Raw genomic sequence first — 18,816 nt, 5'->3', positions numbered from 1 at the left:
TGCCTCACAACAATCTGCAATGAAGTCCTGTGCCCTATACTGACAACAGAAGGGAAAGGCAGGAGAGATAGCTCAGTGGTTAAGAGCATTGCTTGCTGAGTTCAATAAGGTGGGACTATATATATATATATATATATATATATATATATATATATATATATAGAGAGAGAGAGAGAGAGAGAGAGAGAGAGCCTTTAAGATGTCAGGCACTGGCTCATACTCAATGAGGTTAAGAAATCGCATCCTCTCATGAGATCACATAGCAACATCTTGGTCCATTCTGGTCTCATCTAAAGACTCAAGTCTGCACTCTATTCCTCCCCACAAATGTCCCCTGGTTTCTGCATTTCTCAGGAGTAAATCTAAAGGACCTTTTTTTTTAAACAGTCTTTTTATTCAAAAACATCTTCCAGTGTCTGCTTCCTGCTGCCTTTAGACACCAGCCTCATCAAATCCTCACCATTCAAACACAAGGAAAGCCTCTCCCCTGCTCAGTCTTTACAGTCACCATCAGCACCACCAAAATTAGCAGTAATAAAATACCAAGGAGGAGGAGGAGAGACAGCACGCACTGAACCCCAACGACTGCTTGGCATGGGCTCTACCACCCACTGTACACAACAGTCCATGATGCAGACCTTGGGCTTCGCCCTGCAGAAGAGCTTTGTCACGTTAGTAAGATTAAGTTGGTGTTAGCAAGGCTGCAGAGTTACTCAATGGCAGGACTAGCATGTGTGATTTTTTTTTCTTTAAAATTTATTTTATTAGTTATGTGTGTACATATGCATCCGGTGCATACGAGTGTGGGCTCGCACGCGTGTTCGTGTGCACACGGAAGTCAGAGAATAGCCCTCAGGGGTCATTCTCTTCTACCCCTGTGAGGTCCAGGGATGAGACTTACGCTGCCAGGTTTGTGTAACAAACGCCTTGACCCACTGAGCCGTCTCACCAGCACCCGAAGGCGGGCTGTTGGCTCACCTCCTCTACCTACTGTCCTCACTTGGTATTGTTTTTTAAACTACACATACCATTTTCTTGTGCCACTTCTCACAGCCTCTCCCAGATGGAATCAGCTCTTCCTACAGTGTTCAATACGCATAGCACTTACCAAGGCTTTTTTTAAGCTGAGATACAATTCATAGAACATAAAATTTACTTAAAATAAATGCTCAGGAGTGTGTGTGAGTCTGTGCACATGATTGTGTAATCGTTAGCGTTCTGTAATTTCTGTCACCCCTCTAGCAGCCCCGTGATCAATGTTTTTCTCCTCTCTCTGACTTTCCTGCTACTCCAGGTAACAACTAACCTGCTTTCGGTCTCTGCAGATTGCCCATTGGGCATTTAATATAAAAAGAATCATATGACGGGTGGTGGTGGCGCATGCCTTTAATCCCAGCAGGATTAAAGGTGCCTCACCGCCTACCAGCTCAGCACATTTAATTCTATGAAGCCAAATTCATCTTTTTTTTTTCCTTTTTAGCTGGGTCTCACTACGCAGCCTTAACTATCCTGAAATTCTCTGTGTAAACCTAGTTGGTCTGCAGGTCACAAAAATCCACCTGCCTCTGCTGGGACTCAAGCTGTGCTTCACCAAGCCCAGCCCATTTTTTTTTCTTTTGTTGTTTGTGGTTTCGGAATCATATATAAGAAATCGCTCTCTACGTCGAGTCATAGACCAACGACAATCTCTCTGAAGTGTTTTAGAATAAACTCTTACATCCAGGTCTTTGATCTCCTTCAGGTTCATTTGTATAAGCAGCTGAGGGAGAGGTCCGCCTTCACTCCTTTGTGTGGGGTGGGTAGCTAACTGTCCCAGAACCATTTGTTTAAAAGCAACAACAGTGAAACTGTTCTTTTCCCCCACCGACTTACCTTGAACCTTATCACAGGCCTTTAAGTAAATATTGGCGGAGCTCAGCTACTGTGATCTACTTAAGTGTAAGGTTTATGTTTTCCTACCTAATGTCTAGCAAAGGACTAAGTATATAATAAGCCTTCAATAAACATATCTGATGGGTGAAAAGCTGATTTACAACTTCTAATATCGACCCAAAAAAACGCTGAAGCTAGACCATGCTAGGTGCACAGGAAGGTTTTATACATGAAGGTGAAAGTTGAATGGATTTCTCAAGTCAAAGGCTCCCAGCACAGGGCTCGAGTCTTAGAATTATAGACTGCCATTAGTCGTGAAGATCATCAATCCTGTCTTTTCTGCTGAGGAAAAGCAGGCTTGAGCAGCCTAAAAGCAGGCCTTAGCCTGTTACCTGTGTAAGGAGGCTCCTGGTTGCCCTTGAACTAAGCGCCCAACCTTTGCTTTTGAGCTCCTGATAAGGTGGCTTTTATTTTAGTCTTGATGAAAGTCTTTTCTAAATGAATGGGGACTGCTTCTGTTTCTGAGATAACTTATCAGAGAGTTTCGTTTGTCAGTGTTTGTTTTTTGGTTCTCTAACCTGGCTGTGTCTAATTACCTCTGGGTTTCTACAGATCCTACCTGTTCTCCCAAGATTAACAGTTTCCTTGGTGTTGCTCTATTGCGCGGGACTGCAGGCACACAGTCTTAACTGCTATTTGACGTGTGGCCTTTCCAAGAGAACTGCACCAACCAGAGAGACAGAAACATTATCTCTTAGTTTATTAAAAGAAAAGAAGTTTGTATCTAGTGGACATACAGTAACTTTCTTTTCCTTTCCTTTTTTCTTTTTTTTCTTCCTTAGGCATCCACTATGTCGACCAGTCTGCTCTCAAATTCACAGAGATCTTCCAGCAACAGATATTTCATGATATCTTTTGTGCATTTAAACAATTCCTTTTTAAAAACTATGAAATTCAATTGGAGATATAAATCCTAGCAAAAGCAAGACCCTGAGTTTAACCCGCAGGACAGGAAGAAAGGAAGGAAGAGAGGGAGGGAGGGAGGGAGGGAGGGAGGGAGGGAGGGAGGGAGGGAGGGAGAGAGGGAGGGAGGCTACCAGCCTTAAGTTTCATTCTTTTCCCTACCATAGAAAGGGCTCCTAAGTTTGCAGCTGTCTCACCTTGAACAAGTCCGTTTTCTCCTCTCGAAAGCATAGCAGGTTCAGGTTTGTTTAGTTCTCGGAAGGGAAAGAGAAACCGTAGGTTGCTTTAACTGAGAGGCTCAACAGAGGCAACAGCTTTCGTTTGGAAAACATTCTAGTAGTTCACTGTCAAAGCAACGGAGAGACCAATAGCCTAATAAAGAATATGTGTAAAGTATTTCTTAGCATTATTTTTAAACACTTCTAGAAAATTTTTTAAACAGATAAAAAAACATAGACTTCCCTCTAAAGGTCAGAAAATTCACTTTTAAGAGAAATTTGAATTGTAGTCTAAAATTATTAAGAGGGAAGGAAAATACACTCTGCCCCCTTTCTAGTTCACGCTTGCTTCCTAATGATGTGATAGAAAGAGATGGACTAATCCAGCCTGAACATAATCAGATTTCGGAGCTGTCTAACTGGGTTAAAATACAAAATCCAGACGAAATATTGCTGAGGATGTAGCTCAGTTTGGTAGAATGCTTGTAACACCAACGCTTAGGAGGTAGAGGCAGGAAGCTTAGTAGTTCAAGACTATCTTTACCTATATAGGGAGTCTGAGGTCAGCTTGGGATACGCGAGGTCCTGTTTCAAAAACAAACAAATGACAATGAAAACCACAATAGAATTTAAAAGATTTTCTTTACCTTATTTTCCATGTCTGGGTGTTAATCCTGCATGTATGACTATGTGCCATGTTCGTCCCTAGTGCCCTTGGAGGCCAGGATTCACCAGATCCCCAGGAACTGGAGTTAGAGAGGAGGGTGGTAGACTCAGAGCCCATTCCTCTGGAAGAGCAGTCAGTGCTCTCAACCGCTACGGCTCAGAGCTTCCTGGAGGATTCAGCTTAACTGTGGACCCGCCTAGCCCACCCTTACTAATAATTTTTTGAAAAGGATAAATAAAAGCTGACTGAATAAGAAAAATGGTATATGAAGAAATGGCTCTCCGTACGTACACTGGTCCGCATGTGGGGAACCTACTGGTTGTTAAAGGAACAGGTTACTATGGGCTAAAGCAGACTAGCATGCAGATAAAATGCAACAAGTAAAACTAAGAATTTCAGGAAGTTATAGGACTTTTTCTTCATCTATCAGAAAGTTTAAATTACAAATTTAAGCTATTTTTTTTTTCCTTTTGAGACAGGGTTCCTCTGTGCCTTGGTTGTCCTGGAACTCAATCTGTCGACCAGACTGGCCTTGAACTCAGAGCTCTGCCTGCCTCTGCCTCCTGAGTGCTGCAACTAAAGGCAGACTAGTTCAAACCGCCCAGCTTTGCTTTGACTTCTTTCCATCATTTAGTTTCTGTGATCAAAACCATGTAAGTAAGTTACATATTTAACTACTTTTAAGTTGTATCAAAGAATGGAAAACCCCACTATGTTATAAAATCAGCCATTTCACTGTTCTGAACTTTATTTATTAAATGAAGACGTTTACTTAGATTTATTTTTATTTTATGTGCACTGGTGTTTTGCCTGCATGTATATCTGTGTGAAGATGCCAGATCCTCTGGAACTGGAGTTACAGACAGTTGTGAGCTGCCATGTGGGTGCTGGAAATTGAACCCGGGTCCAGTGTGGGTCTGGGGATTGAACCTGGGTCCTCTGGAACAACTGCCAGTGCTCTTAACCGCTGAACCCTCTCTCCAGCCCCAACTCTTAAATACCTCAAACTGTAATCTGTAGATCCACAAAATTAACATCCCGTGAAACCAATCTGAAATGGAGACTCTGAGACCCAATTCTAAGCCCTCTAAGCCACAGTGGACTTAGGTGCACATTAATGTTGGAGAAGAGGCACGGATAACAAAACAACTCCCAGTTAGTAATTTAAGCATCCCGTGATTCTGTTTGAAAGATTCCAAACAACAGGCTGGGAGATAGCTCAGAGAATAAAGTCGTTGTCTTGCAAACATAAGGGCCTGAGTTTGATACCCAGAACGCATACTTAAAAAAACAGGCACGGTGGTACACACTTGTAATCCCAGTTCTGGGGAAACGAGAGACAGCAGATCTCCCGCGTTTATTGGACAGCTAGCCTAGCCTACTGGCAAGTTCCAGTTTGCTGAGAAACCCTGCCTCCGGGAAGAAAAGGTGGACATTGCCTACCCTGAGGAACAACTCTTGATAAAGTGAATTAGGTAAAACTCTCTCTAACCGCGGGGATTTGCCTGGAGGAAAAGGACTGTTAACTAGCACAGGAAGGCCAGGTGAAAGGTCCCAGTCAGGATCTCCAGAATCCTCAAGGTGGGAGGAAAGAACTGACTCCCTCAAACTGTCCTCTGGCCTCCACATGCACACGAACAGTTACAATAAAGAGAATTCTTGTTGTTGCTGTTGTTTGTTTTTTTCAAGACAGGGTTTCTCTGTATAACAGTCTTAGCTGTCCTGAAACTAGCTCTTGTAGACCAGGCTGGCCTCGAACTCACGGAGATTCACCTGCCTCTGCTTCCCAAGTGCTGGGATGAAAGGCGTGCGCCCCCACCTGGCCAGTATTTAATTGAAGCTTGCTTCAAATCTGGCTTTAAACTGTGGTGGTGATCTTATTCTCAACCAGCGGGATTAATGATAGAAAAGCAAAACATAAAGACTTGCTTTATTCGATGTTGCCGCCTTCCTTCCTGTCCTACTGAGGTTAAATTTAGTGTTCAAGTAGACATAAACAACAGTTTACTTTTCCATTTGCCAATACAAATATTATCTTTCCATTATAATTTTTGGTTTTTCGAGACAGGGTTTCTCTGTGGTTTTGGAACCTGTCCTGGAACTAGCTCTTGTAGACCAGGCTGGTCTCGAACTCACAGAGATCCGCCTGCCTCTGCTTCCCAAGTGCTGGGATTAAAGGCGTGCGCCACCACCGCCCGGCTTCCATTATAATTTTTATGATGTAATAATTAGTTTTTGTGAAAATAAAAATCGCCTTTATCTTATTTATTTCTGTCTGTGTGTAGGGTGCCTCCGTGTAGGGTCAGAAAGCAACTTGTGGCAGGCAGTTCTCTGCTGCTGCCATGTGGGTCCCAGACTTGAATTTGGGTTGTCAGGCTTGGCAGCAGGTGCCTTAGCCCACTCTGCCATCTCACCGGCCCTAAGCCGTCCTCTTGATAACTGCAGACATCCAGTGCTGCTGGCAGTATTCAGAAAGATCACGGCAATGATGGTTTCCCTGCTTGATTTCTGGTGTTCAGCTATCAACAGGAGTTACATATGTGAGTCCACGCTCAGGTCAGTAAGCCCATGCCTGTACATCCATCATATGCAGGAGAGCTGGTAACCTGAACATTCGGCCTCCAAGAGACCTCGCCTTCTGCATCACAGGCCCAGCGTACTCACATTCACCCCAGTAACTGTGCCTTAGCAAGCAATACCCCAAGTTTTATAGAGTGAAGCCATGGGATGACTTTTCACACCAAGTCCGGCAGGTGAAATGACGCTTTCCGCTCAGGATGTCCCATGGGCCTTCCGGAAGAGCAAGAGTGTCCCCCTAGTAGAGCTTTGATATGTAGTGGTTTTCTAAGAAAGTCAACTCCAGCAAAGCAGACTTTAGTGATCGTTCTCATCCAAGCCTTCTCTTATTCGAATCACTACATGTGCATGTATGTCCACATGTATGTGGAGTCTCCCCACCAGTCCTCTGACGTTTCTATTTTTCCTCTCTGTGTGTCTTATTTACATTTTTCAGCATGCCACATTTTTGTAAGGATTTAAAATTGTTTTATGTGCTTGTGTGTGCCTATACATACGTTTGTACACTGGGTACATTCAGGTGCCCACAAGCATAGGATGCCCTAGAATGTGATTACAGACAATAGTTACTGGAGCACAAGCAGTTGTGAGCTGCCTGGCATGGGTGCTGCGTACCAAACCCGGGTCCTCTACAAGAGAAGTTAGTTCTGCCAATCACTGAATTCGATGTCAAAAACAAAATGGGGTGGATGGGCACAGATCATTCTGTGTAGTCAGGATGGTCTCAAATTTCCTGTGGAGCCCAGGATGACCTTTACCTTCTGATCGTCCTGCCTCTGCCTCCCAGGGCTGAGGTTACAGCTTCCCCATCGCTGTAACTTCCTGGGGATCTGTGATGGTTAATCACCGTTGTCAACTTGGCAGAAGGACCTGGAACCCCTATGGTGGGAATTCCATAGGAGATTATCTAGACTGGATTGGACCATGTGCATGCCTGCGGAGGTTTTTCTTTCTTTTTTTTTAAAATTTATTTATTTTATATAAACTCGTGTGAAGGTGTCAGTTACAGACAGTTGTGAGCTGCTATATGGGTGCTAGGAATTGAACCCCCAGGTCCTCTAAAAGAGCAACCAGTGCTTTTAACCCCCGAGCCATCTCTCCAGACCCAGGAGGGTCTTTTCAATTGGGTTAATTTTGGTGGGAAGACAAAGCCTAAAGGTGGGTGGCAAGGTTTCAAAGGCGGGTTCGGGACTGGGTAAGGAGAGAGACGGCGAGCAGAGCATAAGCACAGTTTGCTCTTTGTTTCTTGACTGTGGATGCATTGTAGCTAGCTGCCGGGAGCTCCTGCCGCTTCCACTTCCCCAGACGGTGGACTGAAACCAGAACTGTAAGCCAGAATAAACCCTGGTTCTCCTAAATTGATTTTGTTAGTGTTTTATCACAGCAACCCAAAAAGAAATTCTGAGAGGATCCAACCCAGGACTTCATGTGTTAGGGAAGCACCACCAATGAACTACATCTCCTGTCTAGCACGGGCATTGTTTATGGGGCTTAGCCTTCAAACCAATCTTTAACTTTTCTTTGAAGGTTCATGAGCCTCTTCTACTTTCTTCTCCTTTAGCAGTCCAAATGGTAGCTGCAGCATTTACCGCATAATCAAAATAGATTGATTTTGTGTAGCCTCCACATGCAAAGCAGCTGCTAATGTGGGGGCCGGGAGATCCAGGAGCTGACTAGACACAACCACAAACGGGAAGGTCCAGTAATTTTCTGCGTGTCAACAAGACTTTACAAAGTAACATTCCTGCTCGGTGAGGCAACCAAAGAAAATGGCAGCTTGCTTCAAAAGGCTGAGTGTGGAGCTCTGAGATGTAATTACTGGCTCCCTCCTAGTTGGTTCTCTGGAGCAGGAGGCCATTCAGCAGCAGTCACACGGTCCAGTCACGGGGTGAACAGCAGAGTGTGCTGATGAACTTGGTGGCTTTATCTCCCACGGCTCTCCAGCGGGCACTGCATACCTGACAGACAACAGGAAACCATTCCGGACTGGGAGCTCCATCTTTCCCCTGACTTATCCGAGGCCCCCAAATGTGATTTAGTCCCAGTCAAGATCAGAAGAAAATCAATACAGAAATACTGGAGTCCAACAGGAAGCAAGCAGAGGTGGTTTCTGAGAGACAGGGAAAGTCCAGCAGTTTTGCCAGGGAGAGGACTGGTTTCCTCCTGAAGGAGACTGTGGCAAGCTGGGTAAAGGCTGCCCATTCAGAGACATTATTGGAATGTGTTCACATTTTCAGTGGAATATGCCATCTTTAGGGAAAGCTCTAAATCAGAAGGTAATTTCTATTTTAAGGTGAACGGTTGGCACTGTGCAGACACCATTAAATAACATTAAACAGTGAGACGTCTCTGGCTGGGCTCTCGGGCTGGCTGTAGTTTATTGGGTCAGCGTGGGCTTAGCACGTGATAGGTCCTAAGCTCAGTTCTCAGTACACAATTCAAAAGAAACAAACAACTTTCAGAAGAAATTTCTGTATTTGGACAGAGGCTCTTTAGTCACGTCATCCGCATTTAAAAAAATTTTTTAATTGTGTGTGTGTTTGAGTGTGAGTATATGTGCATAAATACTGTGTCCTCGGAGTCTAGAAGAGGGTGTTAGATCCCTAGAAGCTGGAGTTACAGTGAATCACGTCTTACCCTGAGGTGGATATTGGAAATTGAACATGGGACCTCTTTAGGAGCAGCAAATACTACTGAGCTCTCTCTCCAGCTCCAGCATGTCATTTGTAGGTCAACTTCCTCCGTTTAGTGTAACTGGAAACAATGTGTTGTTTCCTTCTCAAAGAAGAGAAATGCCACTCTAGGAATTGTTCTTGCTTATTGTTTGTGTCAGCCACTACTTTGCCTTTTTCTTTTTATTAACTCGTGTCCTGATAGCACATCTGGACTCTACTTTGCTTGAAAGAGAAGAGAGCGCATTAGTGCCTGGCACCGATTTAACCCACAGAAGGTACTAGCTGAACTTTCTTAGACCACTTTGGGTATTTGGTTGTCTTCAGTAGATAGGTGAAGTTTTTCATTTGTTTGTTTGTTTGTTTGGTTAGTTTTGGTTTTTCGAGACAGGGTTTCTCTGTAGCTTTGGAGACTATACTGTAACTCGCTCTGTAGATCAGGCTGGCCTCAGACTTACAGAGATCTGCCTGTCTCTGCCTCTCAAGTGCTGGGATTAAATGTATGCACCACCACTGCCTGGCTAGACAAGTGTTTTATAACTTTTTACTGGATTTTATTTTGATTTTGTGTATGGATACCTGTATGTGTGTGCATGCTTGTGTATGCATGTGTGTTTTGGAATCAATAAATTAACTTTATTTTTATGATTATCAAGAAACAAAATATTTTTAATAATGCTTCAATCAAAAATAAAGCAATTCTATTTCAAAGTGAAATTATATTCATGCTTCAACGCTATATAATTAGTGTGTATAGAGCAGGGATTGGGAAACCATATGTAAAGAAGTCTGTGTGGCCAGAATGAAGAGAGAACCCAGAAATTATCTGAGATGAAGTTGGTCATGTCAGTAGAGTAGGGAAGAGGATTCAGGGTAGGGGAGAATCAAGAAAAGGAGAAAGAAAAGTTGAGTGATCTTATTACCTATCTATGCTAACTTGAATTAGTCTAATTATCAGACTCCAGCAAAGAGTCTTGGTCATTTTTGCTCATGAGTTTTGCTTGTTTGCTTGTCTTGAGGCAGGATCTCTCTATGTGGTCCTGGCTGTTCTACAGCTCCCTATGTGACCAGGTTAGCCTCAAACTCACAGAGATCCTCTGCCTCTGCTTCCCAGATATGACTTTTTCTTTTAAGGTTAGTGTAGTGGGTACCCCGGATCTTAGAACCACTGACTCCTTGATGGAAGTGCCATTCGGGCTGTAAAACTCAGCACTCAGACAGCACCACCTGCCAAAACTAAAACAAGACCCTCATAAATCAAAGTCCGTACAGTTCTGGGAAAGTCTCAAAATGTACTAACCTTGATTTTTAGCTTCTGTAGTTCCACTTCTGGATAACTGTTCTTGTTAACTGAAGTATGTCAACCCAGAACATGGTTTTTGTGCTTAAAGGCTCTATTTGAGAAAAGCTCAGTGCAACACCTGGCCAGCTAATAAAGACTTTCTATTGGCTTAACCCACGTTTGAGCAGTGTTCTTTCCTGAATACCCTACAATAGTTAAACAATGGACTGGTCTGATAGCTCTTCTGTGTGGTGCCTACCAATAGGAATAAGGACCTGTGATGAGCCCCTAAAATTTATGTAAAGAGCCAGGTGTGGTGGCATGAAGCCAGCTGTGGTGACTTATGCTTAGAACGCCAGTGCCAGGGAGTTGGAGACAGAGGTAGCTCTTTGGGCTCACTGGTCAGGCTGTTTAGCCTAATTGGTGAGTCTCAGGTTCCAATGAGAGACCTTGTCTCAAAAAGCACGGTGCATGGTTCCTAGTGAGGGACGAGACTTGAGGTTGGCTTCTGGATTCCACATCCACATGACAGATGTGCACATGATGTGGGAGTCCCCTCTGCATGCTGTGAATACTATTGGTTAATTAATAAAGAAACTGCTTTGGGCCCTATGGTATAGCTATAGGGGAACAGAGCTGGTGTGTGTGTGGGGGGGCACTAAGCTGAATGCTGGGAGAAAGGAAGCAGAGTCAGAGAGACGCCATGTAGCCACCAGAGACGGACACGGGAACTTTACCCGGTAAGCCACAGCCATGTGGCAATACACAGATTAATAGAAATGGGTTAAATTAAAATAAGAGTTAGCCAATAAGAAGCTAGAGTTAATGGGCCAAGTAGGGATTTAGTTGATACAGTTTCTGTGTGATTATTTCAGGGCTGAGTATCCGGGAAACAACAAGCGGCCTCCTTACTACATGCACATACAATTATGCACACACACCCAACCCCCACACGGCAAAGCTTAAGTAAAATGACGTGATGTTAAAGCATGACCGCGGAGTCTGTGTCTATCACTTGTCCTCTCACCCCACCATTCTCCAGACAGGCTATTGCTTCGCTCCGGAATGGGACAAGCTCTCTGACGGCTGCAAAATGAGAGAACATTTGCAAATAATACTTTTAAGTCTCTTAAACGTATGGCTTTTTAGCACGAATTTGATTTTCTATTACAGGTATTACAAGCAGTCAGAGGCAAATATGCTGAGTCCAGCTGCCAATGCTTATCTCGATAAGGCAATAAAACCCTCCAAATGACCAGGGTTTCCAGTCTGAATAGTTTTCTCTCCTTTTAATGATGTTGTCTCAGTTTCAGTGGAATTGCAGAGGGTGGAGGCTTATGCCAAGTTGAGGATATTGATTTCTTCCCTCAGTACAGGGAAATGAACTCAGAGCCTCATGCACTCCAGGCAAACGCTCTACCGTTGCACTGTGCCTCAAGCACAAAGCAGAGGGTCTATAACATTTAGGAAACAGGAAAAATGGACTGGGAGGCTTCCCATGTTTTATCATTTGAGACACAGATAGTGAAGATCTAGTGGCAGATTTTCACAACCACCTGAAGGGCAGAGCAAACGCTTTTCCACATTTGATCCCATCTGAAGGGCACACAGGGGTGGAGCTAATTCAGAATGAATATAAAAGTCCATCAGTGGGAGAGTCAAAAAAAAAAAAAAAAGGAAGGCTTCTTTGCTTCTCCTTTCCTTCCTTCCTTTCTTTCTTTTTCTTTCTTTCTTTCTTTCTTTCTTTCTTTCTTTCTTTCTTTCTTTCTTTCTTTCTTTCAAGACAGGGTTTCTTTGTGTAATAGCTCTGGCTGTCCTGGAATTCGCTTCATAGAATAGACTGGCCTCAAACTCACCTGCCTCTGCCTCCCGAGTACTGGGATTAAAGGCGTGCACCACCACTGCCTGGCAAAAAGGCGGGACTTATGGGAAGATGCTTTTAAAAAGTGGACTCCTGAAATTGGAAGGAAAGATGACTGAGCAGAGCTGGGCACTTGGTACAGACTGTTGAAACTAGAAACTCTGTGACGAAGGGTACGGCACAGGGCCTCCGAGAGCCTCAGGGCAGGGCACCAAGGACGGGGAGGTGTGCAATAGCCTGGAGTTTGTGAGGATCCTACCCAGATCAGTCGCCCTGCCTAGCCAAGATCACCCTGACTCTGGGCAGTAGCAGGATAGCCAAGATGAGTCCTAGTGCTAGACCAGAATTGACAGTATTCAGAAACCCTGAACCTTACCGATGATGACTCATTGCAATGAATATTTGCAGGTAAATTTGTTTGGCCAAAAAAATATACTGTGTGACACACTGCCGTTTGCAAAGCCACTTCCATAAACAAATATGCGATGGAGAGGAGGAAAGAAGGGGGAATGGAGCGCACATGCGTGGTGGAAAGAGGTGGAACTAGAGACGCAACGGCAGTGAGGGCTGTGGGAAAAGGCCGAGGTGGACCGGAGAGCACATTGTTGCCAAGTAGGACACTCAGGGTGGGCAGGAGCCTGGCGCTCATTTGCGCACCATTACCCTGGCTCTGAGCAACGACAGGATGTCTAAGATGTAGAATGGTTCGTTTTCTGGATTGGGCCTCCTCCAAAGATGTCCATGGTTCATGCTGCCCGCGGAGGACATGTTGGTATCTGTGGTTCGAGCGACAGTGGGGGCACATGCTGTGGTGTCCATGGTCCATATGGCCTCCTTATGTGTCCTGGGACTCACTGTGTAGCTGAGGATGGCCTTGAACTATTGATTAGTTGCCTCCACTCACAGGTGCTAGAATTGCAGATGTGTGCCACCATATCCAGCTTCATTTCCTTGTTTTAAAAGTTACTACAGGGGGCTGGAGAGATGGCTCAGAGGTTAAGAGCATTGCCTGCTCTTCCAAAGGTCCTGAGTTCAATTCCCAGCAACCACATGGTGGCTCACAACCATCTGTAATGGGATCTGGTGCCCTCTTCTGGTCTGCAGTCATACACACAGATAGAATATTGTATACATAATAAATAAATAAATATTAAAAAAAACAGTTACTACAGATGTGAGTTTGGGGAGCGCCCAAGTCGGTCTTTTCTGCCCACTCACACTGCACCGTGCTTTCTGAGCTAATGCCCTGTCATGATCACTGTCATGATCATCTACCGGGACCTCATCAGCCTGATGAGCCGTTCTCTGACATCTACAAGATGTGGCAAAGCACAGACAAGGAGTGACTGGAGGTGGCGGACCAGACGGTCAGTAGAACAGAGGGTAGCGTCTGTGACTCACTCATTGACGGAAATGCTTCTGCCAAAGAGGAGGGCGAAGGCGCTGAAGCACAGTAGTCACCCGTGTTGATGTCATGAACCATCGCTTAGAAGAAACAGCTCTACCAAAGAGACGACAAAAATCACAGCAAAGATTACACGACATCACTCAAAGGAACTGCAGAACCGATTAAGCACATCCTTGCTGATTTCAGTAACCACCATTTTTTATTGGTGAAAACATGCGTCCAGATGGCATGGTTGCCCTCCTGGAGGGCGTGTGAAGATGATGTGACTGTATTCAAGATTTTCTTGCCCAGCCATGGGGGCACGTGCCTTTTATCTCAGAACTCGGGAGGCGGAGGCAAGTGATCTCTGTGAGGTCGAGGCCAGCCTGGTCCATAGAGCGAGTTCCAGGACAGGCTCCAGAGCTACAGAGAAACCCTCTTTCGATTTAAAAAAAAAAAAAAAAGTTCTGAGTAGGTTGTTAAATCTTATTCCTCCAAACGGCACTGTTTAATTTTAGTGATCGATGAAATTGGCAAGGAGAATTGACCAGAAAACAGAATTGAAGTTGCGAAGAAGCCATGTTTCCAGTGCCCTCAGATACTCAGGCTGTTTTTAGAACTTCCATGCCTACAATCTCGGCAAGCACGAGATACAGAAAAAACGCGGCTCCCTATACTTAAGAAACAAGTCCCAGAATCCCACCGGGACTCCAAATCCCAGAAATCCACGCAGCAAATCATCCAGGAAGCATAGCCGACTAGCCGCGGACGCGACCAAGTACAAGAATGGGGGGGGATCAACCCTGAGCGTGTGTGCCCTATAGGTTTTTCCATAGGGATATTTCCGTTTAAAAGCTTCATTTTAGAATTTATAGTGAAATTCCAAGCGCTCCCCATTTGAGAGCGTCTGGCGGTAGGCCGGCGGATCCCGTTCCCTCCCCCGTGAGGATGAGCGCGCCGGGCTCTGCAGCTCCGGCGCCCGCCCTGCCGCGGAATGCGGCCTCGGGAGCGAGCGTGGTGGGAGGAGCCGCGGCGGGAGGCGTGTTGTGCAGCGCGGCGGGAGGAGCGTCGGGGTGCGGGCTGTGGCGGCGAGGCGCCCCTTCGCTCAGCGCCGCGGGCTAGGCGGGCAGGTCGGCCAGGCGAGCGGCCACGGCTTCCCGACAGGCTCGGGCGGCCAAGTCCCTCGCGGCGTCCGGCACTGCCCCGGCCCCCTCGGCCTCCGGCGGCGAGGCGGGGGAGTGAGGAGATGCCGACCCAGAGGGACAGCAGCACCATGTCCCACACAGTTGCGGGCGGCGGCGGCGGGGACCATTCCCACCAGGTCCGGGTGAAAGCCTACTACCGCGGGTGAGTGGCCGCGCGGGGCGTGGGCGGCCTCGGCCCGGGTTGGCGGCAAGGGTGTTAGCGATGGGGCTCGAGCGATCCCGGGGGCGGCGAGGGGCGCGGTTGGTGGCACCCGGGACCAATGAGTGTAGGTCGCCAAGGAGTCGGCGGCGGAGAAGAGTAGGTGCAACCGGAGGGGAGAACAAATCAGCTGACCGGGAGATTTGCAACTGTGTCGGGACTGGGTGGATTGAGGATTTCGAGGGAACCTTCTGTTCACCGGCTGCTGTCGTTTCGGAAGCCTGAACTGCTCCAGTTAGCTGGCTCTTCCCATTACCGACAGGCCTGAAGCCTCCAATTTCTGAAATCAGATTTGTATCTGTCCTTAGCAGTGGGAGAGTTCCTGAAGTGAATCTGGACTACGGTCATCCAGCCAGTATAGGAGATAAACTTAGTACTGAAGTCGATGCTTTTTTAAAGGATGTGCACCGGCTTCTTAGATAAGGTCAGAATTAAGTGGGAAATGTGCAGGTCCACATTTCGGAAGCGCTGAGTTATGGCGAGGTATCGAAAGGCGAGAAGACAGCGCTTTAAATCCTGTGAGCGTTACTCACTTGATTACCAAACGTTCAGACTAACGTGGCTGCCAGAAGTAATCCAGTTCTGAGATCACTGTGTCAAATAATTTTCTAGCATGTCTTGTAAAGCTCTTCCCTTCCTTGAGATCATTTCGGAGCACTGGTGAGGTGAAAGGTTAGCGTGGACATGGAGGCTGGAGAGTAGGGATTCACAGAAAGCCCAACTGCTTGTCTAGGCAGAACTAAATTGCTTTTGCAAATTTCAAGTACCACATGGTTCGAAGTGCTGTGCGTGCCTGTACATTCCTGAGGGTCAGTGAGGATAGCAGACCTTCAGGTCGCTCTCTCTTCATTTCAAAGAGAACTGGAGCTCCACATGCCTTCCTGCTTCCTTGGAAGGCCTTAGGCTTGTTATCATTCAGCCTCGGTAAGGTCGACTGACTTCAGGACTAATTTAATTTGTAGGACTTACAGTAGACATTGTTGTTTTTCTTAAAGCATGGGTAACAGAGCTTTTGACTTTAAAACAATCCCCCCCCCCATAACATTTTTCTCTACGTTTTCTTTGAATTTTTTGAGAAGTTGGTAGTTTCCATAATAACTGCTTTAGCCGTTTTGGTTCATGGTCACCATGAACAAACTTTGCAAGATTGAAAGAACCACAGCCCCCCTTCCAAGAACAAACCCTACAACTTTCTGATAATTTGAGAGATATTTTACTTTAGAACACTGGTTCTCATCCTTCCTAAGTGGTGATCCCCAACCATACAGTTATATTCACTGCTCCTTCGCAACTTTAATTTTTCTATTGTTATGCATTGTAATGTAAACATCTGTGTTTTCTGATGGTCTCATATAACCCCTGTGAAAGGGTCCTGTAGCCTTCAAAGGGGTTGTGACTCACAGGTTTAAAGTGTGTTCTATTTTCAAAGTTGGCAGCCCATGGCTCTTAGGTGTAGAGGGTGAAATGCAGTGGATTTTAAAGGAATTGTCTGGTTATTGATAGGGTAACAAACTAGAGTCAGTATGAATCCATGCTCATCATAGGAAAGCACACGTTGTGTACAGGTGCAGAATAAAGCATGGCTTTCCGTCTCTGTCTCCACGGCTCTACTGTTGATGGTTAATTTGTGGTTCTTCTGAAGGTTGCATATATTGTTCTAAAAGTTGCATTTATGGGTCTGGAGAGCTGGCTCAGCCACTAAGAGCACTTGCTGTTCTTCCAGAGGACCTAAATTAGGTTTGAAGTGCCTTTTTGTTTATTTATTTTTTAAATAGTTTATTTAATTCTATGTACATTGGTGTGACAGTGTCAGATCCTCTGAAGCTGGAGTTAGAGACATTTGTGAGCTGCCATGTGAGTGCTGGGAATTGAACCCTGATCCTCTGGAATGGTAGCCAGCGCTCTTAAACGCTGAGCCATTTCTCCAGCTCCGGGTGTGAAGTATCTTTATCAGGTGGCTCTCAATTTTCTGTAACTGTACTTCCATTGGACCCACTACCCTGTTCTGGCCACTGTGGCACCCCCATACACGTGGCACACTTGTACATAAATAGAAATAAATGGCCAGAAAGTTGTATTTATGTTTTTTGAAGTATCATCTCTAGATAGCATTTGTTGATTACTTCCACTGAAAGATGAAAATTATAGTGTATGTAATTCTTATACTGTATACATCCTGTCTCCTGTGTATCTCAGATTTCGGTTGTTTAGCTATTGTTTTTAGTTTTTTACTTACTATACTTAGCCACAGTGACTCAGTGAAAGAGGAAGGGATTAATGCTTTTTCATTTTCCCCGTATTTTTAATAGTTTGACAAGTGCAAATAGGTATATCATGTAAATAATGTCCAGTATTTCTTTGGAAAGAAATCAGTGTGTTGAACTCTTGAAATACAGGTATTCTGTAAGGATTTTCTTATTTATTGCTCCAATTATTTAAAAAAGAAAACACGAAAGTATGCATATATGATTTTTCTGTTTAAAATTTCTTGAAGACATTCTAACTAATATCTTTTAAAATTTAAGAAGTTTTACTGAGGAAAGACACAAATAACTACATGCCATTAGTGCTTCATAGTCAACAGAAACACCCTCCAAGCCTCCTCTAAGGACAACCTCAGTGCTCTAAACTGTACCATTTTCTGTTCTCTGAGTCAGCCAGTAAGATTATATGTTTATTAACAATAATCTAAACTGGTGATTATTATTCCAGCCAGCTGCTTATTAACGTTGATGAGACAAAGATGAATCACTAGCAAGGATAGTTAATAAATAAGTTGATAACAATCCCATACATGATTAGAAAGTGGACTCCCCTTCCCTTATATTGGGAAATAAAGGAGGACTTGCATTTGAAAAATGTTTTTTGGGCTGGGATACACTACCCGGTTGGTGCAGTGCTTTCCTAGTATGCCTGAGGTCATAGGGTGCATCCCCAGCTGCATAAACCTGCTGTGTGGGACATTGGAACCCCACCACTTAAGAGGTAGATGTAGGAGGATCAGAAGAGTGAGGTTGTCCTTGCTGCATACTGCATTTGGGACCAGACTGGGTTACACGGGATTTTGTCTCAGCAACAAAAACTACCCCCGAAGAAAACCGTCTTTTCATTAGCTTTTTCGAAAGGCCGTATTCCTCCTAACAGGGCTACTTCCCAGTGAAGGCTGAACCTTCGGATGTGTTCAGTGGGTGAATAACCCTCTCCTTTCAAGTGTGCATGTAGTGTACTTAGTCTGTTAAACTTGATTTTGACGGAAAGTGTTTCCTTTTAGAAGAAGCATGCAATTTGAGTTTTTTCAGTTTTTAAAGTAGATTTTTCTAGTTTTTAAAAGCACTGACAGTCTGGTTTGACTGGAGATCAACTAAGAGTGCCTGTCTCGTGGTCTGAACCCCTTTTTCCCCAACATGGAAAGTCTTGCCAGTGGCCCTTTTCAGTTGTTAGGTAGTGCTGTTGGAGGAAGAGAAACAGGTTTTTTTGGTTAGTGATAGACTGCCATTGTGTGCTGATTCTTATGTAAAGGTACTTGTGGGAGAGAATTTAACCAGGTAACGACTGTGCTGCTCATTGTTTACACTGTATGTGTACAGGACTCGCAGAAAGCCGTGGTTGTTGTTCCTTCAGCGCACGCCAGCTGTTTTTGGCAGTGCAGGGGATCATACCCGCTCTTACAGCCACCCTCCTGCCGAGTTATGTCCACAGCTCCACAGCTCCGGATTGACTCTGCACATTTGGAATGTAGAGCTGTTTGCATTTTTTTCCCCTTACAGTGAACAAGCCCCGTCAGGTCTTGTTTTTAAGAGTATTGCAAAATTATTTTAGCTGTGTACTTTTGGGCATTGAAGCTGAGGATGTAGTTCAGCTGGTGGATTTCTTGCCCAGTGTGCACAAAGACCTGGGTTTGATCCAAGCACTA

The 18,816-nt window shown here is 45.0% G+C and overlaps 1 protein-coding gene across 1 annotated transcript in view; it reads left to right on the top strand.

Annotated features, from left to right (window-relative positions):
• Nucleotides 1–14,524: 14,524 nt before the first annotated feature.
• The window catches only part of Prkci (protein kinase C iota), a 57,578-nt gene continuing 53,286 nt past the window's right edge, over nucleotides 14,525–18,816 (top strand). Inside the window, exon 1 of the mRNA XM_075950443.1 lies at nucleotides 14,525–14,846. Coding sequence (XP_075806558.1) covers nucleotides 14,746–14,846 — 101 coding nt within the window. The 5' untranslated portion in view covers nucleotides 14,525–14,745. The remainder of the gene's footprint in view (nucleotides 14,847–18,816) is intronic.

This window comes from Microtus pennsylvanicus, chromosome 16 (genome assembly GCF_037038515.1).
Source record: "Microtus pennsylvanicus isolate mMicPen1 chromosome 16, mMicPen1.hap1, whole genome shotgun sequence".
Lineage (NCBI taxonomy): Eukaryota > Metazoa > Chordata > Mammalia > Rodentia > Cricetidae > Microtus > Microtus pennsylvanicus.
Note: the sequence above shows the minus strand (reverse complement) of the source record. Positions and strands in the feature narration are given on the sequence as shown.